At 47.1% G+C, this 27,595-nt stretch overlaps 1 protein-coding gene across 3 annotated transcripts in view; it reads left to right on the forward strand.

Annotated features, from left to right (window-relative positions):
* The window catches only part of ABT1 (activator of basal transcription 1), a 107,733-nt gene extending 80,747 nt beyond the window's left edge, over positions 1-26,986 (forward strand). For 2 of the 3 annotated variants that reach the window (XM_069647496.1, XM_069647497.1), the window contains exon 4: positions 25,681-26,986. In XM_069647496.1, coding sequence (XP_069503597.1) covers positions 25,681-26,076 — 396 coding nt within the window. In that variant the 3' untranslated portion in view covers positions 26,077-26,986. The remainder of the gene's footprint in view (positions 1-25,680) is intronic. The other variant, XM_069647498.1, reaches the window with a different exon arrangement.
* Positions 26,987-27,595: the final 609 nt, after the last annotated feature.

A 27,595-nucleotide genomic window follows, 5' to 3' on the forward strand; every position in this document is an offset into this window, starting at 1 on the left:
CAAGTTTGGCGGTAGCCTTGCCAGGCTGCCGTCAAACTTGCAATTTTTTCCAGCACCCGCGAATGGGCAATTACCAGGTCATTACAGCCCAGCCAGACCCGGTAATTGCCCATTCGCGTGTGTCGGAATGCATTACTCCCCATTCCCATTTGAGCCCACAGGGGGCTCAAATGGGAATGGGGAGGTGAATGCACCGGCACCATTGAGAATGGTGCCGGTGCATCCGATATGCTCTGCTTGCGGGTGCCGGTACGGCCGCCAGGACACACCTGGCGGCTGTAATGGCACCTGTGAGCAGAACTCGTAGTTTGCTGGTCCGGGAACTACGGTACCGGCAAGCTTACCGGTACCGTAGTTACCGGACCGGCACACTTGTAATGGCCCCCATTGTATCTAAAAGTGCATGGCAGGCTTTTCTGATTGGTTGGCAACTGTGGGCCAGGTTCAACACTATCTCCTGACTGGTGGCTCCCTGGGAAGACAGGATAGCAGCTTTGCTGGGCAAGGTACAATGGCTGTTGGCACTGAAGACTGTTGCGGTGCAGACCATCAAATCACTGCTCTGCATGATGTCATCGTGCATCTATCTGATCCAGCTCTACTGGTTGCGGATGCGACCCCTTCAAGAGTTCCCGGACGCTCAATGGATCCAAGTGTCCGGAAGCTTCACAGACAGATTGCTCTCGGCGAAGAGTTCTGTCAAGCGGTAAGGTGGTGGGGCGTACGCTCCAACCTTGCCGGGGGCACAGGATTCCAGAGTCCCCTGTACCAGGAGACCGTCACAATAGACGCATCCCTCGAAGGCTGGGGAGGCCACACCGGACCTCTCTACGCCAGAAGCCTGTGGCTGCCACAGGAAAAGGATCGCCACATCAATATCCTGGAGCTGCGGACAGTGTACTGGGCCCTCAAGTCGTTCATTCCGTCCCTGAAGGGCAAAGTGGTAAGGATCTTCACAGATAACACCACCACAATGTTCTACATCAGGAAGCAGGGGGCACCCAATCCCCAGCGCTCTCCAGAGAGGCGCAGCACTTGTAGCACTGGGCCGTCATCCAAGAGATGGCCCTCATCCCTTTTCAACTAGCGGGAGTCAAGAACACCGTCGCCGACTCCCTCAGCAGGGAACTGCGCTCCTGCCACGAGTGGGAGCTCCGTCAGAATCGGGTGGACCACATCTTCCTCAAGTGGGGCAGGCCCCAAATGGATCTGTTTGCAGCGACCAAATGCCGGAAATTTGCCAGCAGGTTCCACCAGCCGAGGAACATGGGGGGGCGGGGGGGGGGGCAGCGTTCTTCCCGTGGGAAGGCCTGTTCCTATACGCATCCTCCCTCTCGTTGCCTCTACTGCTGCGATATCAATCAACTCCAGCAGTGCCGATGCAGGATGATCCTCGTCGCCCCGGCGTAGCCGAGGCAGATGTGGTACCCGGACCCTCTCAACCTGTCAGCGTCACCCCCGCTCAAGCTACCAGTGGTCGCGGATCTGCTCACTAGGGTTAGGAGGCGCAATCCTGCATCACGACCCAGGATTGCTGAACCCGAGAGCTTGGCTCCTGCAGCCCTAGAGTTCAAAGGGTATGAGATGCTGGCAGGCTACAGGAAGGTCCTTGCCAGGACCAGAGCGTCATCGAGTCTTAAATGTTACAGGCACAAGTGGAAGCGTTTCGCTATGTGGTGCTGAGCTCAGAAGATCAACTCTCTAAGGGTCACAGCCCCGCAGATTCGTCCGTACTTGTCTTTGGCCAAGGGCGGGGCTGGCGCACGCCTCTATCAAGGTGCATCTGGCGGCTATCTCCCGCTACACCAGGTCTTCAGGGCAATCTTCTCTTTGGTCCCATCGTCTCGTCAAAGATTTCCTCAAAGGACTGTTTCGATTGTTCCCGCCGGTAAAGGCTCCTGCCACGGCGTGGGAACTCAACGTGGTGCTAACGAGGCTCATGGGTGGCCCCCCTTCGAGCCTATGCATCAGGCCCCTCAAGTTCCTCTCATGGAAAACGGCTTTCCTTGTGGCCATCACCTCAGCCTTATCTGACCTTCCACTACACGGGTGGTGGTGCGGACGCAACCCTCCTTCATGCCAAAGGTTCTGTCGGAATTCCACCTCAATGAGCCTTTGGTGTTGCCTGTGTTCTTTCCGAAACCTTTGTTGCCGGCTGAAATGACTTTGCACTCGCTGGATGTGGCTCATGCTCTGAAGTTCTACGTGGCACGCAGAGTTTCCGGAAGACGTCTCAACTATGCGTGAACTTTGGTCCTGTGAACTTTGGTCCTGTGAACCATGGGAAGGCCCTGTCCAAGGCTTCCATCTCCAGGTGGCTCTCCGGCTGTATCACACTGTCATCGGTTGGCTAGCCGCACGCTGCCCGGCCGTCCAAGAACCCATTCCACCAGAGCGATCACTGCGACAATGGCGTTCCTGTCTCGTGTGCCCCTGCTGGACATCTGCAGGGCTGCTATGTACACCTTCACTCGATTCTACTGCGTCAACAGGGATTCCAGAGAGGAGTCCAGGGTCAGCCAAGCAGTGCTATGCAACCTGTTTGCTTGAAGGTGAGCCTGTTCTGGAGGTAAGAGTAATTGCTTCTGTTCAGCCTTGCCACCTCCCGTGGTTGTGTAATATTGTACTGCTATGTATTCTTTATTCATGAGCATGTGAATCCATGCAAGACCCCATGCTGGAGAAGGAACAAGTTACTTACCTGTAACTATTGTTCTCCAACTTGGGTCTGGCATGGATTCACATGCAAACCCTCCCGCCGTCCCCTCTGCAGCGCTTCTTGGACATACTGCCGCTTTACGTGCTTGCCAAATCTGAAGATGGCTGCCAGAGGAGGGGCTTAGAGAGAGGGCAGTCATTGGCTGGGGGCAGTATGTCCCAGAGCTCAGTGATTGGTTTAGAGGAGAAATACAGTGTGAACGTGAAACTTTTTTTTTTTTCTTTTACCGAGGACGAGGATTCCCAGCCTAACTGGGACTATTCATGAGCATGTGAATCCATGCCAGACCCACGCTGGAGAATAATAGTTGCAGGTAAGTAACTTGTTCCTTTCCCCAACACCTCTTCTCAACAAAATAGTCCACAAGTAACACTAATCCTAACAGCTCCAATGTTTGCACGACAGTCTGGTTCTCCCACCTTTAAATGATGTCCCTGTGTCCTCCCATGACTTCCTTGTCTGGACAACCTGTTGACTCAGGATCAGGGAGCAACGCTTCACCCGTGCCCTCAGAAGCTGAACTTAGCAGCTTCGCTCCTGAGGTCATAGAATTTGGTCACCTAAACCTAGACCAAAGGTGCATAGAAATACTCAAAGAAGCACGCAAACCTAACACAAGACACTGCTATTTTAACAAATGTAAACGTTTTATGTTATGGTGCAGGACACAGTCACTTAATCCAGCTGACTGTTCGGCCGTCCATATAGTCAAACTAACTTCTATATGTACTTGACTCAGGATTCGTCTTTAACTCACTCAAAGTACACCTAGCGGCTTTCTGCTTACATCACATCTCAAAGTAACATTTTGTGGTGGAAGTTGCCCATAGTTAAGGCTTTCATGGAGGGTGTCAAAAAACTGTACCTCCTGCCACCCTCCCCTCCTGATTTCTATTCCTACACCTACTTGCTGGGATCTCCGTATCGTACTCGCAAGGCTCATGTTGGGAGCCCCTTCTAGCCAGTGCACAAACCCAGCCTTAAAACATCTTGCATTGTAAACGGCCTTCCTTATATTGTTACCTTGATAAGAAGGGTGAGTCAACTACAAGCCGTCGGTACAAGACCTCTTTGTAGTTGTACACAAAGACATGGTTTTGCTACGTGCACCCATCCTCGATTCTCACCAAAGTTCTTATCAAAATTCCATGTAAATCAAATAATGGAATTAACTGTGTTTTTCCAAAACCCTAGAAACGCAGCAGGAAAAAAGCCTTCATACTCTATATGTACACAGAGCTGTCATGTTCTACCTTGAAAACACTACGCCTATCTGAAAAGAAGCATAGATCGTTCACACCTCAAGGTCTCTACCTACATTCCACGCTTACAACTTGCACTCCCTCTTGTCCGAAACAAATGGGGACCTCGGCGTGAGAGGGATCATGGGTACAGGGTACGTCATAGTAGGGATGGTATTACAGTCACGTCCCTTTTCAAACTTTGAAAAACAATACTCTGCAACTTCCACTAGATGTCAGCCTATGCAAAGCATGTGAATCTAAGCAGATACAAGCATCAAAAGTATAGTTGCAGTGAGTAATGTATCCTATATTTCTGAGGCTTGTGGATCTGCTTAGATCACATGCTATGCATAGGCCGACATCTAGTGGTAGTCGCAGAGTATTACATGATGTGTTTTTCGAAACTGGGATGTCGACTGGGCATGTCAGTAATACTATCCCTAGTGTGACGTCCATTGTACCCATGGTCCTTCACGCGCCGAGGTCCCTCGGATTATTTTTTTCCGCTATTGTAGTCGGACGCTAGTTTGCAGAGTTCTTCCGGCTGACGCCTTTGATTAGAAAATGTTTTATCATAGACTTTCTTACTGTTCTTTTACTTATTGCCGATCACAAGATATTCTGCAGCAGAGTTTGACGGACAGAGCCAACGACGACCGAACAATCACCTCAACGGACACTGACCGCGCCCTACACAGGCCTCACTCGGCCCCAGCGCATCACAGTAGAGTAGGGGTAGGCCATATTTTCTTCTCCTTTTAGAGAATGCCTAATCTCTTCCGCTCATTTCCTTCTCTTTGCTGTGCTGCCTTTTCCACTAGTCATGGAAAATACACCGTTTTTAGTTTTGCCCGTCCTGCAATAGGAAGTACCCCTGAGTAGACACACACAGGGTGTGTAACCACGGTCTTCCCACAGGATCACCCCAAAAAGAACTGCAAATCTTGCAAGCTCTTTCAACCTAAAATATTAAAGGACCAAAGAACTAAACCCTGGGCTGCCCACGTCATGCAGGACGAGGCCTACGTGGAAGGAGCTTCCAGTGATGGCAGCGTCTGTGTCCTAAGTGACGGCGATGGCGAACGGGATTCGACAGACTCCCACGTGTGGGCCCCCAACTCCATTAAGCAGGCCGCCGGTCCTGTTACAGAGACTACAGCCGGTGACTGAAGCACGCACACTTCACGCCACACCAAGCACACATCCCATAGCCGACCAACAACCGCGCTGTCGACCATTGAAAGCCACGCAGTGTCAGAGAAAGGGTCCTCGAAAACATCCCTGTCCTCTGGGCCATCACGCTCACTGCATGACAGTGTTGCCGAAACAGGCCCACAAGTCTGTTTCTGACACCTGAACTCATGGTGTCAACAGTAAAGACAGACCCAAGTGATCACAGTTCAAGGGTGTTTATTAAACTGCAACGGTAGGTTGGAAAAACGCCTAATCTAAACCTAAATCTAAGATGGGAGTAAGCTTCAAGCAAATAAGTCCGTCCTAGTGGTGTTGTCAAATAAAAGGGCATATACTAAAAAAAAAACTGTTTTCAAATCCTTCCTCTAAATTCAAAAGAAGTGTGGGATAATGGAAGTGTTCAGAAATGAGTCAGGATGCGATACTTGAGGTCTCCCTTCCCCACGTTTTCAGCACGGGACAAGGTTGGACTTTGGAGCACAGTACACGCTTGCACTTTCCCAGCACAAGCTAACCGTTCTGCTTTCAGCAATCGGGGCGTTCAGTGGTTAAGTCTCTTTTTCTACCAAAAAGTTTCTTGCCGCTGTGGACCTGATGTATTAAAATAACCAACAAAGAGTCCCTTTTCACATATACATTGGGTGATGCTTTTCACCCGTGAGTTGCCCTCTTCCGGGCTGGGACCCTTCTTAATTGTTGGCCTCTCACCGCCTAGTTCACTATGACTTCCAACACAATCTTCGTCTGACATTCACAAATCTCAATGTCCTTTTAAACATTACACTGTGGACATCCATTTGCTGGGTTCACTTTTGTCAACGCAATGTATTTCGGGACTTTAGACTTTGCCCCCTCTCTATTGGCATCCCTTGTTCAGGTTCACACTTGTCAATGGTGTCTTTTCCATTAAACTGTCACAATACAGGTTCACCTCCCCTGGTTTCACAATCATCTGTCAGTCAAAGACTTTTGACTGTACCAAGGATTTTACAGGACCCCTTTATGACCACTTTGACAGTCTTCTCGCCTTTCCCAAGGCCTTCTGCCTATGGTAGTTTCAAAAATCGGGTAATCGCCCAGAGTTTCCTGAGTGTGCACCCATGTGGTGCCGGACTCCTCTGTTGCTGGTTTTCCCCCTTTTCAATATCAACAATTCTTTCACAGTTCAATTAGCCATTTTCTACTTTTCGTTCAACGCAGTTCAGTTTCTTATCGACTTCTCCCTTCGACTCACCAGCCTTCTTTCAGAGTCAAGGTTGGTAGCACAGAGACGAGCGTCTCTCCCCTGCTTTGTTTTCCGCGGAGGAGGGTCTTGTGTACCGTTGCCATGTGCTGCAACACACGCTGGCTATTGTTCGCGGTCTTAAGATTCCTTCTGGGGAGGTTTCACAGGACTTGGTCGGAAAGGGCAAGGTCACTTCTCTCCTTGTCGCCCTCTGGGTATGCGCCGTCTTTCTCCGCCTCTTGAACTGCCGTCTTTGGCTTTCTGGACGTGTTGTCTGCCTTGCTCGTATTGCACTCCTGTGCTCCACCCTTTATCCCTGTGGGGAAAGGAAAGTGTGTGCGGTTCTGGTCATTTGCGTGACCCTTGTGTTGGGACATGTTGTGTAAATGACTTGAGTGTTAGTCCGTCGTCCTTTGTAATATGCAAATGTGTTTGCGTCAAAAAGGTGGGAGCCGGGGGGAAAAGTGTTTAGGTTGGGGAAAAGGTGTCATAGGAACGGGGGGTACTGCGTCTCACCCGTCGGTATCCCTCTTCCACTCCCCAAGGCACCCCAAACCCCATCCAGGTGATCCTCCCTCACTGATCCACTCCCAGGAACTGGATCCAATAGCGAGGGCCATGTCCTGGCCACCTGGATGACAGATCCCCAGGGACTAGTCAGGGAGACGCCTTCAGGTTTCTCATACCGCACATAAAACAGACGGCCCCTTCCACTACCTCGAAAATTAGATTACTCATTAAAAAACACATTCCGGGCCCTCTTGAAATCCAAGACGTTGAAATCCACTAAAATGTGATGCTTCTGCCGTCTAAGCCCTCTACTTTCCAAGATAGGGGCTCCTCTAACTCTGACACCCCTACACCCTCCCTCTTTCAGGGACCATGCACCACACGGAGCCAACTCCCTTACAAAACACTTCTACTTCAGTATTTCCAAGGTCATCTGAGTGGACCCCAGAGAGCTTCGATAGGGTCATGCGGAAGATATCCTCTTTTGTAGGCTTCATGGACCGGCACCCGGCAGAACTGTTTAACCTTCAGAGCCCAGCTAGGGATGAACGAGCAGCCAAAAAGTCACACCTGGACACTTTTCAGCCCAGCACCTCCACCCAGAGCCAGGCTACCTTCGGGTCCCAATCCCATCTCCGGACTTATTTTGTGGACACCTCAGGTTCACTTGACCCTGGCTCTCAAGGTGATCAAGGAGGGCCAGTAGGATCAGGACCAGGGTGACCAAGACCAATAGTACGACAATGACGACGTCTACATCATCCTGTCACCAGACCATCAAGATCAACCAGTGGATGATTCCCCAGTCGACAACCAGCTCCAATACAATGAGCTGCTCCTCAAGGCCTCAGAACATTTCAATGTAGACACCCAGGAAGCCCAAGTTGGTATGGACTTTGTGAAAGACATTCTTGGAGGCAAGTCTGCAACACAATTTATTCCCCTCCTGCAATCTATTCAGAGATGCATTCAACCCGCTCTCCTAACACCAAAACTTACGCGAACAGTCGATCCTGAAATCCGACTCCCTGGTGGTTACCGCAACTAGGGAAATGGCAGGCACACCTCTAGCCTCGAGTCTCCACCAGATAAAGTAAAAAGATATTTACACTTTTGGCAAGAAAGTGTTTTCCTCGGCTGCCTATTGGACTAGGATAGCCAACAATACTACCCTTTTGGCTAGCTACAGTTGCCATAAGTGGGATGAACTGCAACTACAGATTGAAACAGTCCCAGAGCCCCTAAAATCTCAGCTCCTTAAGACTATAACCGATGGCAAACGGGTAGCCAACTGCATCCTAAAAAACAACCTGGATGCTGCAGATAACGCAGACCGTATCATACATTAAGCGTAATGCCTGACTTAGGCAATCAGGTTTTAAACTGGGAACACAGGCCACTTTACTCAACATGCCTATTGAACCCAATGCTCTATTCAGTAAAGCGGTTAAGGATGCCCTTAAAAGCGCCAAAGGGTATGAATCCGTAAAATCTCTTGGGCAGCTGTCCAACAAGCCGTTTGTGTAGAGGGATTCTTCCAACACAAGAAGGCCTTGTGGGAATGGCCCTCGATGCTCCTGGTTACAGCCAGGGTTACCAATCATCCTGGGGCAACTCACAGGGACAATCCTCCTCAAATTTTCAAGAGGCTATAAAAGGTCCAGGAGCAGAGGTAGAGCTTCCTCAGCCAGAGACTCCACCCCACCCAAACAATGACGCCCCGCTCCAGATCCCCTCCCATGCCACTTCAGTAGGAGGTCGCATCTCACAATTCATCCACGCATAGGAGGAGATCACGTCAGACAAGTGGGTGTTGTCCACCGTGGCGGGTGGATATTGTATAGAACTTCTACAAAAGCCACCCAACCACCCGCCAAAGCACAAGAAGAGGACACTGGAAGAGAGGCGCATATTATTGGAGGAATTCAAAGCCCTGCTGGAGAACGACGCTATAGAGTTTGTCCCAGCAAACCAGTTGAACAAGCGTATTCAACGTACTTCCTTGTGCCAAAGAAAGACCTAACAATGCGCCTGGTACTAAACCTGCCCTCAGCAAACACGTATGTCAAGCCACAAAACAATTTGCATGACAACACTTCAGGAAGTGATTCCCCTTCTAAAGCAAGTGGACTACATGGCCATTTTTGGATATGAAAGATGCATACTTTCATATTTCAATGTTCCCAGCGCACAGAAAATACCTGTGCTTCCAGATGGCGGGAGAACACTACCAATTCAAGGTGCTCCTCTTCAGCATAGTTTCAGCTCCAAGGGTGTTCTCAAAAGTGCTAGCAGTACTGGCAGCGCACCTACGCAGAGAGTCCATCCCAGTGTACCCTTATCTAGACGACTGGCTGATAACTGGGGAAACCCCCTCAAATTTGCAAATTCAACACCCATAGAACAATCAACCTTCTGTTCCAATTGGGTTTCTCAATCAACGAGAAAAAATAAAGTCTTGTACCCAGTCAAACAAAACAATTCCTGGGTGCAATTATAAAGATAAGGGGAGGTCTGGCCTTCCCCTCAAACGAAAGAGTTCAGAATATACTGCTACAAATACCTCACTATCTAGCAGATAACCGTACACAAAGCAATGTGCCTGCTCGGGATGATGGCTTCATGCATCTACCTAGTTCCACACGTGCGGCTGCACACGCACCCAATGCAAGAGTGGTTAGCAAAACAATGGTCTCAGGTCAAGCGGACAATGGGACGATTGAGTGGTTGTTTTGCTAACCCTGGTACAGCCTGTTTGCTGGTGGGCCAAAGACAATTTTTACTGAAAGGAAAACCCTTTTGCAATCCACCAGTTATTGAAAGGAAAACCCTTTTGCAATCCTCCAGTTCAAGCGATACTAACAAAGGACGCCTCAGTGTCTGGGTGGGGAGCCTATTTCCTTTACCACACAGCTCACGGGCACTGGACACACACACACACCACAGCCCAAAACCACACCAACATTCTAGAACTTTGAGCAGTTCCCAAGGCTCTGCAATCTTTTCAGCAGCATCTACTAGGTCAGACAGTACAAGTCCTCATGGACAGCACCACTGCCATGTTCTACCTAAACAAACAGGGAGGTACACGCTCTCCAAGTCTCTCCAGACTGTCCCAAAAATGTGGAAATGGGCACTCAAGCGGAACATGTTTCTAGTTATCCAACACATTCCAGGGGAGCTCGATGCTCTAGCAGATTCTCTAAGCAGAAATCCTCTTCCAGAAGAACACGAGGGTCAGCTCAACAAGGATATTCTAGATGCTATCTTTTCCCTGTGGGGTTATCCCCCTTTAGACGTGTTCACCACAAGCCAAAACAAACCATGCCCAGACTTTGCATCCAGGTGTCCCCAACCACAGACCAAGGGGGAACGCCCTGTGGATGAGTTGGTCAGGAAAATGTGCTTACGCTTCCCCCCTCTGGCCCCCAGCCCGACACCACTCCTCAGCAGAATAGTGCACAAGATGCACCAGGAACAAGCCTGCTCAAACTGGCAATGTGCAAGCCAACCAAACTCCTGTACCCCTACAACATGCTGTCCCAGAGGGGAGGTGTGTGAGGTGGAGGGGGACACTCCAGCCACATGCTCAGTCTATGAACTTGGCAACCTGGCTCCTGTGTTCATAGAGTTCGGGCACTTAAACCTTCCCCAAAGGTGTATGGATATCCTAAGGGAGGCACGGAAACCCAACACCAGACACTGTTACTTCAACAAATGGAAAAGGTTTGTAATATGGTGCCAGTCAGTCCTAAAACCCAATTGAATGTTCCCCTGCCAACATTCTACACTACATGCTTCACCTACTAGACTCTGGCCTAGTATTTAAATCCATCAAAATGCCATAGCGGCTCTGTCCGCGTACTCCACTTTTCAAAACAAGGAGTCTTGGTGGAAGGTTCCTGTTTATTAAAGCTAAAATGGAGGCAGTTAAGAGACTATACCCTCCCATTTCTAACCCTCCACCGGGTTGGAACCTTAATGTTGTGCTCTCAAAGCTCATGGGTCCACCATTTGAGCCTATGCACAAAGCCAGCCTAAAACACTTAACCTACAAGAGTGCATTTCTCGTAGCCATCACCCCTATTAGACGGGTTAGTGAGCTAAAGGCACTGACTGACCCTTTCTTTATAATCCACAAGGACAAGGTGGTCCTTACACCACATCCTACGTTTTCACTGAAATTCATATCCAAGTTCCTTGTCGGGCAATACATTGAACTACCTACTTTTTTCCAAAATCCATCTAACTCAGCTAAAAGGAACCTCCATACAATAGATGTAAGGAGGTCGGTCTTGTACTATGTGCACAAAACAAAACTTATAAGGAAAACAGACCAACTCTTTGTTTCCATAGCAACTGGCAGGGAAGGGGATCATGTTTCAAAGAACGCTATCTCCAGCTGGATAGTCTAGTGCATACAACTATGCTATTCATTATCAAAAAAGACCCTGCCTTTCACACCAAGAGGTCACTCTACCAGAGGTACAGGAGCTGGTTTAGCATTTATTGCAAACGTCCCCCTAGATGCTATTTGCAAAGCAGCTACTTGGAGTTCTGTACACGCCTTTACTCAGCACTACTGCATTGACACACATTCTAAAGCATATTCACAGCTGAGACAAGCAGTGCTAAAACATCTATTTGCCTATGTACCTTCTCACAACCAAGCCCCTTCTCCAATTACTGCTTGCTTTATCTATGCATAGCACGTGATCTAAGCAGATCTGCAAGCATCAGAAGGGATACATTACTAATAGTAATCATATTTCTGATGCTTACGTCTGATTAGATTCACATGCGTCCCCACTTCCGTGCCTCCTGGAGTCAAAGGTGCATAGATGTTTCTTGTTCTATCGCTATTTTCTGCTTTGTTACATATGTACTGACGCTACACCTCAGGCTACCTCATGTCAGAAACAAAACAATCTGAGGGACCTTGATGTGTGAAGGACCATGGGTACAATGGACGTCACACTAGGGATAGTAAATATAGTAGCTGGAGGTTGCTACTGCCTTCGAGCAGGGCCACCTGCCCGTTATGGTACCCGCACTTGATCCCAAGAAGGCAGCTAGTTCATTTGAGCCCTCGGCTTCAGGAACCCTGGCATTGGTCAGATAGAACCATTGGGGAAAGTTCAGCACATTAATATACTTTGGGGAAGGTGAGAGTGGGGGGACCAGGCTTGCCTCAGAGTCTAAAGGGACACTTAGGGCAGTGCAGGGCCCTGAGTGGTCTTGCTCAAGTGTGTTATATAGTATTCTAGAACACTGCCCATCTGCTGTATAAAGAAGTGTGCTTTGAGACTTAAAACCACCCGAAGAATGTGCGTGCATTAAATGACTATTTTCTGGGTGGGGACACCCCAGAATTGAGTAGATAAGAATAGGCATTGGGAATTGAATTAAGGACAATAGGTTCTGTTAGCTTGATAGAGGTTCCCTTTTTGTGTTTTAGTGTGCATACTCTAGAAACGGAGCCGTTTTTCCAATCCAACCCCAAGATCCTCTGGGACTAGGGCTGACAGACACTACTGGCAAGGAGAAAAGGAGACTCTACGTTCCGAGGGTGATGGAGGGAATGCTGGGGAAAAGAGGATCCCCTAAAAACCATGTGGCCTCCTTCCATGCATTATACCTTCACCTCCCAAGTAGGGTGTAATTCAGTAGCCCCTGGGATCTTGGGCTTGTAGGCACATGAATAAAGGCAACAATTCTTAATTCATTTCATTTAGCTAATGTAGCACCATTGCTGTGCCTGTGTTTGCTGCTGATCAATGTCCACCTAAAAGTGGGCCGTATATATGCTGTGTGGCGGGTCAAAAGTACGCAAACTCTCAAATGACATGATGGATGATACTTTATTAAAGTCACAGTATGAGGCCTAACTTTCCCTATCTCTATGGGCGGTCCCTACCTAGCTAACTAAGGTACTCGTTTGTCAGTCGTGATTATCCCAAAGAAATAAGTCGGCTGTCCAAAACTATCCCAACTGACACTACCACTTATGAAAACTAACATAGGTCAGGAGACTAAACCCCTTCTCCTGAGGGTACCTCGAGTACCAGTCTTTAATATCAAATTTGTAAATATTCTCTTGAGACTCCTTGGATAATTGAGTTTTCTCTAGTCTTTAGAATTCCCTTTTGGGGTTTCCTTACTAGCTCTATGTTCTCTGCCTTGTGTCTCTGTTTTCTTGGCAGGCAATCTTACTTTGATATTCTTTCTCTCTTGGATAATGACATTTCTACTTGCCTTGGTCAACTTGACTTTGTGTCTGGCTCAATTGGGTAGTTCCTCTGAACGTTTAGTCATCACTTCCTTTCTTTCTGTTATCTTTGTGTTGTACAGGATGGCAAATTATCTCTCCCTTTTCCCAGGGTATTTTCATGTATTGGTTTTCTCGCACACTGGTCAGCTTTTCACCAATAGTTATCTCCCCCCCACCATTTCCCAGGGTATTGTTATGCATTAGCTTTCTCTCGCAACCGTCAGCTTTTCAACAGTAGTTTCTTGTTATTCACAATCTTTGTAGTTACTTGTTACAAGGTTGACTTCCTTTCATAGTTTCTACTGTGGCGTATAAACTGATATTCCCTTGACTCCTCCCGGGTTTCCCGTTCTCCCCGTTACCTTCATTCTTGAAGGGGAACATGTTTGGAAAACCTTCTTCCTCTTGAGCTCTCTGTTCTTGAGGCACCAGTGTCTTCCCTTCTCCGGCATTCATCTCGTTAGTTTTGTTAGTTTAGTTCAGTTTAGTTTATTTATTTATAAAGCGCAGAAACCAGGACCTGGGGCAACCGGGCGCATACTCTTGAGGACATGTTACAAAAACAGTAAGTACACAGTGAATTTACACATATATACAGCAATATACAAAAAGGGTACCCTTAGCAGATAATGGTACAAGTACAGTGCAGGTGTAAATACATGACCTATAATACACAGGGCACTGGACTGAGTGAGCGTCTCATAAATCATGGGAAAACAGCCATGTTTTAACGTTGTTCTTGAAGGATTGGAACGATGGTTCAGTTCTGATAGGCGTGGGCAGAGTGTTCCAAAGTTTGGAAGCTAGGACAGGGAAACTCACCCCGCCTGCTTTTTGGAGTTTGAATCTAGGCAAGGTGAGGCTGTGAGTTTGGGCTGATCTGATGGGTCGAAAGGATGTGTGGAGTGTAAGGCGAGCGGATAGGTAAGGTTGGGGCATTGTTGTTCAGGCATTTGTGAGTCAAGGCTAGTGTTTTCAGAGTGATTCTTTGTTTTACCGGGAGCCAGCGTAGGTCCGATCTGACGGAGGAGATATGGGAGCGTCTCGGGATGTTTAAGGCTGCCCTTACGGCATTATTTTGTACAGTTTGCAATTTATTGAGGTTAGACTGACTGGTCCCTAAGTAGAGAGCACTGCAGTAATCAAGTTTGGCCATGACAAGTGTTCTGGTGAGGGTGATGCAGTTAGTATAGTTTAGGAAGGGTCTACAGGCGGTGATAAGTTTCAAGAGTATGCGGATGCCGACCTGACTGCATTAGTTTGTCTGTTCAGGGAAAGCGTGGAGTCGAGATAGACGCCTAGAGTCTTAGTGTCTTTGGAGACCTTAATATCGTTGCCGTCGATAATGAAGGATTTGTAGGTATGATCTAGTTTGTTAAACTGATGGTTTGATCCTAGAAGTAGGAGCTCGGTCTTATCATTGTTAAGGCAAAGTTTGTGATGTGCCAGCCAGGCCTGAATGACCAAGTAGACATCGTTAAGGGCTTTAGTGTCAGCTGTGTAATCTCCCGTGATAGGGATGAGTATCTGGGTGTCATCCACGTAGTTGGTGAATGAGACACCCAGATAGTCAAGCACATCAAAGAGGGGCTTAGTGAATACGTTATACAACGTAGGGGATACACACAAGCCTTGGGGGACGCCACAGTGAATAGGAGAGGGGTCAGCTGATGCCGTAGGTAAGAAGACCCTCATAGATCTGTTGCTCAGGAATGATTGGATCCAGGCATTAGCAGAGTCAGAGAAGTGGGCTGCAGATTTAAGATGTTGGCAGAGTATTTGGTGGTTGACCAAATCAAAAGCCGCGGAGAGGTTGAGAAGAAGGAGAAGAGCTAACTTCCCATTGTCCTTTAGTGTCTCCATCTGAGTTTTCAGGTCAATCAAGGCTGATTCCGTGCTGTGTTTAGGACGGAATCCTGATTGTCTTAGGCCCAGGAGATTGTTGAGTTCAAGGTAGTCCTGAATCTGCAGGTAAGCTGCACGATCCAGGATCTTAAGCAGGAATGGGACTGTAGTGATTGGTCTGAAGTTAGTTGGGATGTTAGGGTCAAGGGAAGGTTTTTTGAGGAGTGGGATAACCCATGCATCCTTTAGGTTATCCGGGACAATACCCGTCTTGAAAGAAGCATTTATGAATGCTGTGATGAACGGGGTTAACTCGTGAGATGCTTCCTTGATGATAGGTGCTGGGCAGGGGTCACCTTGACAATTGGATGGTTTTAAGTTGTTTATGATTCCTTCTACTTCTAGGGTGGTGAGCGGGGAGAAAGAGAAAGGTTTATGAGAGGGATTAGCTTGGTGATTATTGGATGTGGGTGTGATCAGTGGTTGGTCAGACTGTAAGGATTTCTGTTTGTCTCTGATTTTAGATTGAAGGGTGGCAATTTTACCCAGGAGTGCTGACTGAATATTCGTGCACCAAGTGCTATCTTTGGTACAAGAGTCAAGGGGGGCTGCAGGTGTCTCAAGTTCCTTAAGAATATTAAAGAGTTCCTTGGTGTTAGACTGGGCTGACATAATGCGGTTGTTGTAGGAATCGTTTTATAGCCTGGAGTAGAGCTTCTTTGTAGTTAAGGGTGGCTATCAGAAGACCGTCCTTGTGGACGTCAGAGTGGTGACTTCTCCAACATGACTGCGTTACGTTTCTGTTTACGTAACACTCTGAGCTGGGGAGTGAACCACGAGTTGTGGTGAGCGCGTTGTTTGGGTTTCCTCAGTTTGAGTGGGGCAATAGAGTTGATGGCTGCTATCATTGACTGGTTGTACATGTCAGCTAGGATGGTAGGGTCTGAACAAGTGTTCGTAGCATTATTTAAGGTGGGAAGGATGAAGGGGAGTAGTTTTTCAGTGGTAATGTTCTTTTTATTTCTGGTGAGGGTGGCTGGGGCGACCGGAGGCGTGGGTGGTGAGGCAGCTTCAATACTGAAGGTGATGACGTGGTGGTCCGACCAAATGCAAGGGGCGTTGGAAAGTACACTAATATTGCAGTTGGTGTCACTGAGCCAGTCAAGGGACCGCCCTTTAATGTGGGTGGGTTCCTGTAAGTGGTGTGAGAATCCTAAATCTGTTAAGGTATTAGCGAGGTTGAGGGCCGCAAGATCATTAGGGTCTTGATATCCTAGATCAAGGTCACCAAGAATTATGGTTTGAGAGTTGGATTTAGCATTGTTCAGTACTAAGGCAGAGATGACATCCACAAAGGAAGTGGGTGGACCATGGGGGGGGTCTGTGTAAAAGGTGGATGGTGACCGTTTGGTTGGCTGAGAGTTGAAGTTTGACAGAGTAGCTCTGCGGATTCCATCTTAGTGCTTGGGATGGTTCTGAGTCCTAATGAGTTTCTATAGATAAATGCGATTCCTCCACCTCTCGAGGTGCAGTCACATCTGATAATGGAGTAATCTGTGGGGATGGCCAGAGAGAGTGCAGGGCCAGATGCCGCGTGTAGCCAGGTCTCGGAGATGGCGATGAAATCAAGTTCCTGAGTCTTGATGAGGTCAGCGATGTCCAAAGCGTGGGCAGCTAAGGACCTTGCGTTGATCAGGCCGGCTTTGATTAAACCAACGTTGCTTGTTGAAGCTGTGTTGGTCTGAAGGCGATGGGGCGTGGGTGAGGTGGGTGTTTGTGGGGGCAGGCTGAGCGTTAATGTTTTCAGATGTGGGCTCGGGTACATGGGGTGACCCTTCTTGCCCATGAGTCTAGTGCCTAGTTAGTGTTGCAGTGTTTGGTGGCTCGCCTGCACACACCATGACTGTCTGCGGTGGGATTAGTGACGTTGTGCGGATCTGCTGTTCACCAGTTACCTCCCTCCCTGATCTCGCCACCACCTCCTCTTCCTGGGTTTCCCCTTTCTTCAGGTTCTCTCACTAAGGGTATTCCACAAATCTGGTATCCCATTCTGCAGCCTCAAGTGAATTTGATACCTGCACGCTTCCTGATCCTCATGTCTCTAGGTGTTGCGCAGGATGGGGACACCCATCCCAGATTTGCTCTGTTCATTTTCTTCCCATTCTCCTTCCTCCGGACTCGCTCTTTAAAGTCCTCATCCCATTTAATGGACCATTCTGCATTAAAGGGACATGATCGTTTTGCAAAAGATAATGATATTCATTAGGAATTTCTTTGTCCTAGTTCTTTGTAGTTTCTGGCATATTAAAACGGTCCATGTAGGCCATGGTATGTCTGGCGTTAGGGTGTTCCTCAAAGGAACAGGATTACTTGTCGCCAAAGGGGGTGTCTCCTGGTCAGGTCCCATTTGCCTCCTCCTCTAGGGAGGGTATTGCATAGAGAGGTGCTCCCCCTTGGGGACAAAGGACAAACTCCCTGGATTTGTCACAGCTGTCTTGATAGACTTCTGATTCTGAACAGAACCCTCCTCTGGAATGTGTGTTGAACAGGAGGTGGCCCCAGGACTCAAAGGCCATTTGGTTACTTGACCTTAATTGTGCCCAAATTTGTGTTTGCCCGAGGGTGGAAAGGTTGTGTTCTGGCCCCAGCTCTCCTTTCTTTATTTCGTAATGGTTTGAATGGGGACGTGTGCAGCCTGAATGTCTACTCGCCACAAATGGGGATAATCCCTGTTAGTCTTTGTGGCCAAAGCCATTCTTCTTGCCTGAATGGAAATTGCCTTTGCATGGACCTTGGTCAGGTTTGAGCATTACTGCAGAGAGAAACGCCTCAAAGTTAATGCATTATCTTGAGTAGGGAAAGGACAAATCACTTTGCAACTCTGAAGATACGGCAAATGCCTTTTCAGTGTAACCCTTTTTGACTTCTTGCTCCCCAGATTCTCAGCATGTGAGAAATGGTTGAACCAAAAACACACTAAAGTCATATTCTCTACTTAAATGCTTGTTTCAGTCCTTATTTCATTGACGACCATTTGGAAGCCTAGTGGGCAAAAACATGAGACAGCAGCTCTGTCTGGTACCAAAACATTCATTTGTGATTGTGTGGAATGTCTTTCTTAGTTCCTTACTTTGGTTGGGAAGGGGCACTGGAATACTACTTCTTAGGTGTGCGTTGGTGATTCCATGCATAGACAAACATGCGACTCTGAAACCCCTTCTATGTCATTTGCGTCTCTGTCTTGGCTCCTATGCTGACACTTACCAACAGCGTGTAAGTGACATTTTGGGATTGCATGATGGGTATTCCCTCTCCAAGTCCGATCTCTTCAGGCGTGGTTCTCTCTTGGAACGGTCTCAAATTTGGTTCTGGTTTAGAGGGATTTGGGAATAGTCGAGGATCATTTATGTCAGTGTTCGTTAGCAGGTTCCTCGAAAGGACAAAGCAGTCCCTCCTTGCAAAAGCTTATATTGGATGGAAAAATACCCAAGCCAAAGAAAACTACCTGGTTGTGTATGGCTGGTGCTCCCAGCCACACTCATTTATTTTGGCATTTATAAAGCGTGTGAGGCCCAAGGGCATCAAGGCGCATAGGTACAGACAGCGGGTCATATTTAACCTGAACAAGAAATCAAAGACAGACTTAAGTGGTATAAAGTATGGCTGGAAGATGTTGGTTAAGGCGACGGGATGATAGTCATCACTGTGTTTTTTCAGAGAAAAGCAGGGTTTTAAGCTGCTTGCATAATGACCAGTAAGAGTGTTCAAGTCTTAGTGATGACGGGAGATTGTTCCAGTTCTTGGCGGCGATGACCAGGAAGCTTGTTCCTCCAGCCCTTTGGAGGCAGAATCTGGGGGTGTTGAGACGATTTGTGTGGGTTGAGCGAGTAAGCCTGGTGTTTGAGGCTTTTGAGAATTTGGAGGTGAGGTATCTTGGAGTGGAATTCGACATCCATTTGTGGGTTATGGCTAGAGTTTTGAAACGGATGCGCTCTTTGATGGGCAGCGAGTGAGCATTTCTTCTAGCCAGCAAAATATGATCTTTTTTTTACAATGTTCCGGGCAGCTCATAAGGCATTGTTTTGTATGATCTGTAGTTTGTTTAGGTTTCCAGATGAGGTGCCTGGGAAGAGGGCATTGCAGTAGTCCAGTCGCAAGCTTATCAGAGCCCTTGTGATGGTGAGGCAGCTTTCTGACGAGAGGCATGGGCTACACGCACAGATAAGTTTAGAGATGTATGCTGCAGATGAGGTGATGGCGTTGACTTGTCTGGATAGTGATAGTGTAGAGTCTAGGTACACCCCAGGGGTTTTGACATGATTGTCTACTTGGATAGAAATGCCATCGACAGAAAAGGATTTGTACGCTGTATCAAGTTTTGTTTAGTAGGGTACAAAACCCGACTATGAGCAGCTCCGTTTTGTCATCATTGAGACAGAGCATTTGTGCTGTCATTCAGGGGTCTGAGGCAATGTTAGAGAAGACTCTCATTGTACTGTTTGTTAAGAATGAGGTGATCCATGAGGTGGCTCCGGGAGAGCATTGGGCTGAGGTGAGAAGGTTTTTGCTTGGTATTTGGTGGTCCACTAAATCGAAGGCAGTCGAGAGATCTAGCACTAGAAGGAGGGCAAGATTGCCTTCATCTTTAGATTCGACAAGCTCCGCAACTGGCACAATGCCTGTTGCGGAATGAGGCATTGATGAGGGAGGAAATAAGGGGTGCTAGCGCTTCTGTACAGTCTTTAATGACTGGGGCAGGGCAGGTGGCTCCATGTCATCTGGAGGGCTTAAGTCCCTTCATTATTGTCTTGACATCATTGACTGAGACAGGTTTGAACTGAAATAGAGCGATGTTGGGTTTGGTGACTGAAGGGTCCAGGTTGGCAAGGTATTTGGAGGCGGCCAGTGTGTTTTTTTTTTCTTTTTCTGGATTTTGCGTTGAAGCCTAGAGAACATGCCCATTAGGGCAGATTGGATGTTTGCACCAGGCGGTGTCTTTTGTGCAGAGGGCGTTAGGTGGGTCTGGGGATTCAAACTCAAAGTATACTGAAGAGTTCTCTAGTACTTGAATTAGCTTTTGCAATTCTGGCATTGTATATGAAGCTTTTAGCTTCAAGGATGGCAATCTTGTAGGTTTTAGTAGTGGAAGCAAATTGGGGTTTGTTTAGATGGTTAGGGTTGTTTTTCCATGAGGTTTTCCGCTTCGCTTCACAGAGGATTTTTAGGTCTGGGGTAAACCATGTGTTGACATGGGCACAGGGTATGGCTTTCCGATTGTTTAGTGGAGCGACTGCATTGATCGTGATGGTCGGTTTGGTTGTAACGATCAATCAGTATAGTAGTATCGCTGATATGTGTGACTTGCTCTCGAAGAGGATTAAGGAGGGGTAGAATTCTTGCATGTGTGATGTTCCTAGAATTCTAGTTTGTACCACGGGCAGTGGGGGTGGTTTGGAATGCTGTATCTGCATGGGTATTTGGAAGGTGATGGATGTGGTCAGACCAAGGGCAGGGTACATTGGAGAGGATAGTGATGTCGCAATTTAAGTCTGCGAGCCAGTCTAGGATTCAGCCTTTGTGGTGGGTAGGAAGTGTGATAGGCTGTATGAACCCAGCTGTTTCCAAGGTGTTAGCCAAGGAAAGGGAGTTTGGGTCGGTGGTGTTGTGGAGGCCTAGGTTTAAGTCTCGGAGGATTACGCTTTTGGCGGTCGGTTTGAGTTGCCAGAGATGATGGCGGAGATGTCATCTTCAAAAGAAAGTATGGGGCCAAGAGGTCGGTATGTGAGGTGAATGGTTGCTGTAGCTATGTGAGAGAGGGTGAGTATGATTGACAATAGGTCTCCAGATTGTAAGATGTGGGTATTGGTGTCTCCAATAGTTAGGGAGACGTTTGCTACGATGGCTACCCCACCTCCGCTGCCATCTGATCTGTCTTTGCGGAAGATGGCATAGTTTTGGGGAAGAAGGTGGGGCCTAAGGCTGCATGGAGCCAGGTTTCCGAAATGGCTAGCAAGTCTTTGCTGTTAGCAGTAATAAGGGCAGCAATGTCCAGTACATGGGCAATCATAGATCTAGCATTGATGAAAGCTCCCTTTTTGGAGTGAGAGCCCTGTTTAGTGTCTGTGATAGTGGGAGTAGTACAGTTGAGGTTGGCTTGGGCTAAAGAAGGTCTGGCATTATGTGGGGAGTCGAATAGGGTGGTCAGCACTGGAGGTGTGTGCTTCGACTTCCATGTGAAGAGGCCAAATTGATGCCTTTCCTTGGGTGGGCAGAGGAGGCCATCAGTGTGTCAGTGTTGTGGGATTGGGGTGGCGCAGGGCCGATGGACCGAGAAGAGGGCCCGGTGGTATGCATGGCTAGGTCTAGCTTGGCGATGAGGGGCGGCTTCAGAGAAGTATGACTGGACAGTGGTCAGGGTGGTCGTGAGTGCAGGTTTGGTGGTTTGTGTTTTTGAAAGAACCATAGGACAGGTTCGGTGTGCACTGGGGGTGGGGTCGTGTTGTAGTGGGTGCAAGACGTGATTTGAGCATATGTTGCAGATATACAGAATTTTGAGCTTTGGTGCCATTTCCATGGCTGCTCAAGGAGTAGGTGGAGTAGGTTTGTCCTGTTAAGCGGATGCGCCTAGTGTAGCCGGTACATGGGACCGACGGAGTTTGGGAGACATGTGCAGGCATGCTAGTGGTCCGTGACCTTGGCATAGGTTTAGCTTCTGTCTCAGGTAAGGGAACAGGTTAATTAACTAAGCAGGGAGGCAGAAATGTAGATGGGGGCGGGGGGGTATGGAGCATGACATGAGCAGGGCAGTATCAATGGATAGAGATAGTGGGTTTGTGTTTGCACGGGTTGGTTGGGCCATATGCAGGTTGGTGGGGCTCTTTCATGGCTAGGTGAGGAGCGGCAGGTGTATTCAGCACCAGCAGTAGTGACGTTTTTCTTTTTTTTGGGGGGGGGGACATATCTTGTGTTCCACTCGATACTGGCTCTATTGTGGGTGAGTTGTGCAGCAGCTTTGGTGCTCCTATTATTAAATTGCTGAGTGGCAAATCCTGTACATGGTGGCTGTTTGTTCCCAATGGCGCTGGGAGGGACAGACTGTGCCTTGATCGTGAGGAGGGTGCATATGTTGTAGTGCAGGTCGCACATTGACGCTGGCATTTCGGTTGCAGCACAATGTGGGATACCTCGCTAGTGAGGGATGGCACACCTGGAGGTGAGGTTCTGTGCGAGCGGGCGGAGTTGTGTGTAAGCAATCGAAGTAGCGCAGAGGAGGGCTAGGCAGAGTATGGGCAGTATGGGATTTAGCGTGTTGAGGGCCAATTTACGTTGAGATTGGGAAGACAAATCGAGACGCATGGTGGTTGGTGGTCATAGGGGGCATCTTTTTGGAACAAGCCAACTGTAATAAGGTTTACAACAGGCTTACTTTTTTTACATTGGTCCGCACAGATAATGGTTCCTGAGGAATCGACAGTGCGCGACGGGGAGAAGCAGGGGGCTGTGGTGGCCTTAGACCATGGCCTTTGACTGTGGCCGGCGTCGCCTCCCGGCACCAGTGTGACCTGGGTATTTTGGCTGGCAAGGGCCAATCAGCAGACTGTAGGTGGTTCATGGAAGGCAGATGCTGGTTACAAATCAATGTGGCGGCCATCTTTGCAGATGCAATGTTAGTCAATCCATTGTTGGAGACCCCATTCTTGGTGGGTGGTGGGTATCCCACGCAGCAGGTTGACTGCAGCAGAGTGTCAGAGAGCTGTGGTGGCCTTAGACCATGGCCTTGGACTGTGGCCGGCGTCTCCTCCCGGCACCGGTGTGAGCTGGGTACTGTATTTACTCTAAATTGGTGATGGGGGACTTGCATAGTGTGAGTGTTATTCATCAGCACAGTCTTCAACTTTTACAGTGCATCACTATGGCCAGAACTACCTAAGGCCATTGAAACAGCTAATCCCAGATTCTTTGATCTCTGAGAGTTTGTGCCCGAAGTTCATGCTGCGTCTTTATAGTGGTAGTGCTTGCAAATACAAATTCGGCACCTTTTTTGTCTAGTAATCCAGGAGGAACAAAATAACCATGCTTGAGATAGTGACACTTTTTAAGTGGTTTTGAATTTTAATGGTTGAATGGATTTGATTGTTAAAATTAAAAAAAAACCTGTGGGATAAAGGTTCAAATCCCTGTACGCAGAACATTAAAAAAACAGTGGCCTTCTCCCACCTTCCAGAAACAGATCAAATGGACAAAGTAAGGTAATATCCTTCAGTTCCTGCCCACTTTAACCCCTGCTTTACAACCACTGTTCTAGAGCACACCTGTACAACACGTCTCCAAACACTTTGTTAGGGAGCCTGAAACTTCAGTAGTTAACTATAATTATGGAAGGTATTGTTTATTTATTGTATATGGTATACTGGTAACTTTTCAATGTATCACAATGAAGCAATGAACAAATTAAAAAAGATTTCCATGATATTTGACACATACGTTAAGAAGGAAAAAAATATATTTTTTATTTATTAAGATGTTTGGCTTATTATAAACCTTTCACCGTACTCCTGAATCACAAAAAAAAATCATTACATTTCCTTACAGTGAATGTACCTCTCAATCCTGATTTAAGTTTAATAAAAAATAAACATACATGCAGGTCTAAAGTACAGTCAACTTCTAACACTATTCAGTTTAACTTTCGGACGAACACTTCTAAAAATGTTAGCAGCGCTATAACCAACGTCACCTGGTCTTCACACATAAAAATGCCCCACCCCTCTTCTAGAGTCACAGTACTGGCTTCATTAAAAAACGTTCCTAGGCGGTTCCTAGTGATAGCCTCGACATCCAAAGCATCGAATGCAAAAGCCTTGAAGAAAAAATGCCTCGAAAAAATGCCGTTTTTCTTTTTTTTTTTTAATTACCTACAAAAAAAATGCATTTTTTCGATGCATTTTTTTTCAAGGCTTTTGCAATCGATGCTTTATATTCGAGGGAATCACTGGAAACCTTCCTAGGCATCATATTGGTGGCTTTGTCAAGCCTGTGCAAAATAGCAAAAGGTGCTGGAGTGTCTCGCTACTGTTCTGTTTTGTGTAAAACCTACATGCCAAATCTTTTACCCCCACCTGCTTCCTAAAAGCTAAAATGTCCTTTGTAGGATACCAATACATTCGAAAGTGCAAGAATTGCATCAGATAAAAATTACTCAGGAATTTCATGTTGGGCAGGGACCTACATTCTAAGAAAGATTGTTGAAACCGCTTATACGCCTACCTTTTGACTTTTGGTTTCAATCCAATCTTTCCACCATAATTTAAGTATGGAAGTTCTTGTGATGAAGTCCCATGTTTGGGGCTCAATTGGAAGACCGGGTAGACGTTTGGGGCTAGTGACCACCACCCGCTCTGGGAAGTAGGCCATGGAGATGATATATAGGGCCCCAGGTTTCCGAGTGAGCCCGTAACCTCTTGTGTATTAGTCTCACTACTAATCCTGAAATCCCTTGGCCAGCTAAAAGGGAGGGGTCCTTACAACACCGAAGAGAGAATGGGGTGAAGTCTTAAATGGGACATGAACCCTCATCCTCTGGTGGGCCTGAAGTCTAGTGTTAATGAAGATTGGGTTGCTTCAGAGACACAATTCGCAGAGTATTGCTCATGCATTATATCTTGGACACTGCCTGTTTGCGTTTGTAATGCTTGCGTCAAATGGGAAAGCATCTTACCAGGTCCTGAGAAGAGTCTCTGATGGGGACGGCCGTGGCTCGCAAACTGATGGCACCATGAAAAATAGCATTGTTGAGATGAGCACTAACCTGCTCCATTAGCCGATGAATTGTATGTGTTAACTTTGTAGTTTACTCACACAAACCCCAATCCCATCAAGCGCTCAGCTGTTGGACATTGACATCCTTCAACAATTGGGCAACCCATGGCTAATGATTTTTTTCCCCACAGACATCAGTTTGCCTTGATTATTTGGAAGGCTGGGGGTTAAGTGGTTGATGACTGAGGTGCTCTGTTAATTATATGGGTGAAACACTTACTAGGTTAACAGCTGTTATTTGTACCCCATGGTCTCAGTTGTCGTTTATTAATGTTTCTCTTTTATATTGAAATTCGTCCTATATCTTATTTTATTTAAGTTTTAAAGGTTTTTTAAAAAAAAGATATTTTAAAGCTGACATTTTCTCCAATAAACGGTGGTGTGACGATGATGATAATGTGGCGTTCCGCAGTACTCGCCCCCCAGTTGAGAAAAGTGGGGGTGTTAAGGCTATAGTTCTGACAGCCAAAGTTTACAGACTGCTTTTTCACCAGTGTTCAGAAGTACATTCCAGTTGTCAGTATTTTTTATTTTTATTTTTTCCTCTTTTGCTGTGGCAGGAATTCCACCACAGCATAACCGCATCTATTAATCAGTGGTCATGTATGCTGCATCCTTATCACAGAGAATGTAGTGCTGAGGGAATGGCATAGACGTCCTTTGAACTTGAGAGGTTTACAAAAAATGATTTTGCTGCATTGCGTACAAAGCAAATATGAAAAATAGAAAGTTGATGCAAAGACCAAACTTCAGCCAGACAGATGCACAACCTTCCCATGATGGTCCCAGTGATACTTGTAGTAAAAAGAACAGTTTTATGTCCGTGTTAACTCCGCTCTTTTGCTTCTCCTAGTACCTTCACCGCTTCCGTTGGATGCACCTGAGTGAGCGTCTGGCTTATGAGCGGCAAGTGAGGCAACAGCGAATGCGGGCTGAGGTGTCCCAAGCTAAACGGGAGACTAACTTCTACATGCAAAATGTGGAGAAAAGTAAGAAATTTGCTAAGGCAGACCGCCGACGGGCTGAGCAGCCAGCAGGCGATGTGACTACATCTGTGGAGCGAAGCTGGAAGTTCACCCAACGCAGAACAGAGGAGGAGATTCAGGCACAGAAGGCTCGCAAGATGGACAAAGGTGACAGGCGGCAGCTGAAGCAGCAACTGGCCAGGGTGAAAGAGTTTGAGCAAAAGTCACAGTCCAGCCGCCCACTCCTGGCCAAGATTTTCAACACCACTCAGGCAAGGGAGTAGCTCAACCCAGATTCTGTTTTTTTTCCCTTTCTGAAACTTGCTGATGTACAGAAAAAAGGACCAGGGCAAGCTTTTGTGTGAATGCAGTCTTTCTCTCCTGCTTGGACCTTCCAAGATGAAACTGTTGTGAAAATGCTGTACATTTTTGAAAATGTCTTATGTTTCAAAGGAAGGTCGACTCGAGGGCTAAGAAGGTACCAATTGCGCTATCTCAGAGGATCATGACCGAACTTTGCCATTTTGATCTGAGTGTCGTCTGCTGATAGGCACGTATGAAATAAATGTCTAGTATTTGATCCCACCTTTATCACCATGTAAGCTGCTTTAACTGTTGTCCTTTACTTCCTGAACCAGAGAATGTAATGTGCAACCATCAGGCCCCTGTTGAAGAAACCTGCCAAAGAGCATTTCCCTTCACCCACTCTCCGGATCAGTCTCACAGACGTTCTTCACTTCATGCACACTTTCTTGAACTAGGGCACCAGTTGCTGGCACAATGTGTGACGTTTCCATCGCTGTACGATCATGTGAATGCCATCGCTCTGTATTCCTGTTCTGAATCCACCAGTGACGTAACCAAGGCATGCCGCGCTGGTCTACCAGGGCAACTGCCCCCTCTTTATTAGCTGATCTTTCATGTGTTTTGGGCCTGCCCACTTATTGAGGTTGACTTCACCCTGCAGCGTTGGAACAAAAAGCTATACTGCGGTTTGGGAAGCAATTTCAAGAGAATTATTCTGCCAAGGTGGAGGCTAAGTCTATCATGGCAGAGGATGGAGGGTGATTGAGAGGAAAATAATATAAATGGTTCTGAGGGGCGATAACTTTTTTGTAATAGGGTATTGTTATTATAGTATACTGTCCTTTCTGGTAGGACAATGTATTTAATAAAAATGAATTATTATTCAAACTCCTTATGGGTTGCCTTTACTTTGGGGAATGGGTGATATGAGATTCTGCTGATGCCATCTGTCTCACTCTGTTGCACAGATGTCTTAGTTGCCTTTTATCTACTGAGGTTTGACAAACGTAAATAAAGGATAGGAATTTCTGGAGGGATTCGGTAAGTTGCATTAAGTTCAACATAAATAAAACTGAAGCACAAAGTCAGGCTGCCTTCTTGACCAGGAAGCTGATTGCTTGGGTATGGTGACCCCCACGAACAATCAAACTATATCCAAGGTTCAAATCTTGTTTTATGATAAAAGGCAAGACTGATGGTATTCTTGGGGCAGATTTTGTGTTATCCTGAATTATTAGTGATATCATGATACATGACTGTGCATTGCAGTGAATTTCACTTGTGCACTTTGTGAGAGTGAGTTGTATTGTGTAGGCCGCTTTGGTATGTGTTGCTGTCCTTTGTACAATGTCTCCTATAAAAAAAAAGCCAACAAACCATGTCTGCTGTTACTATTAACACTAATTTAAAAAAGGTTCTGGGCAAGTCCTTATTACCCCCCCCACCCATCCCCGCCCCTTCACATATACTGCTTAGTTTGTTAGAAATTGTTCCCCT

Source organism: Ambystoma mexicanum, chromosome 2q (genome assembly GCF_040938575.1).
Source record: "Ambystoma mexicanum isolate Mex_15411 chromosome 2q, UKY_AmexF1_1, whole genome shotgun sequence".
In the NCBI taxonomy this organism is placed as follows: Eukaryota; Metazoa; Chordata; class Amphibia; order Caudata; family Ambystomatidae; genus Ambystoma; species Ambystoma mexicanum.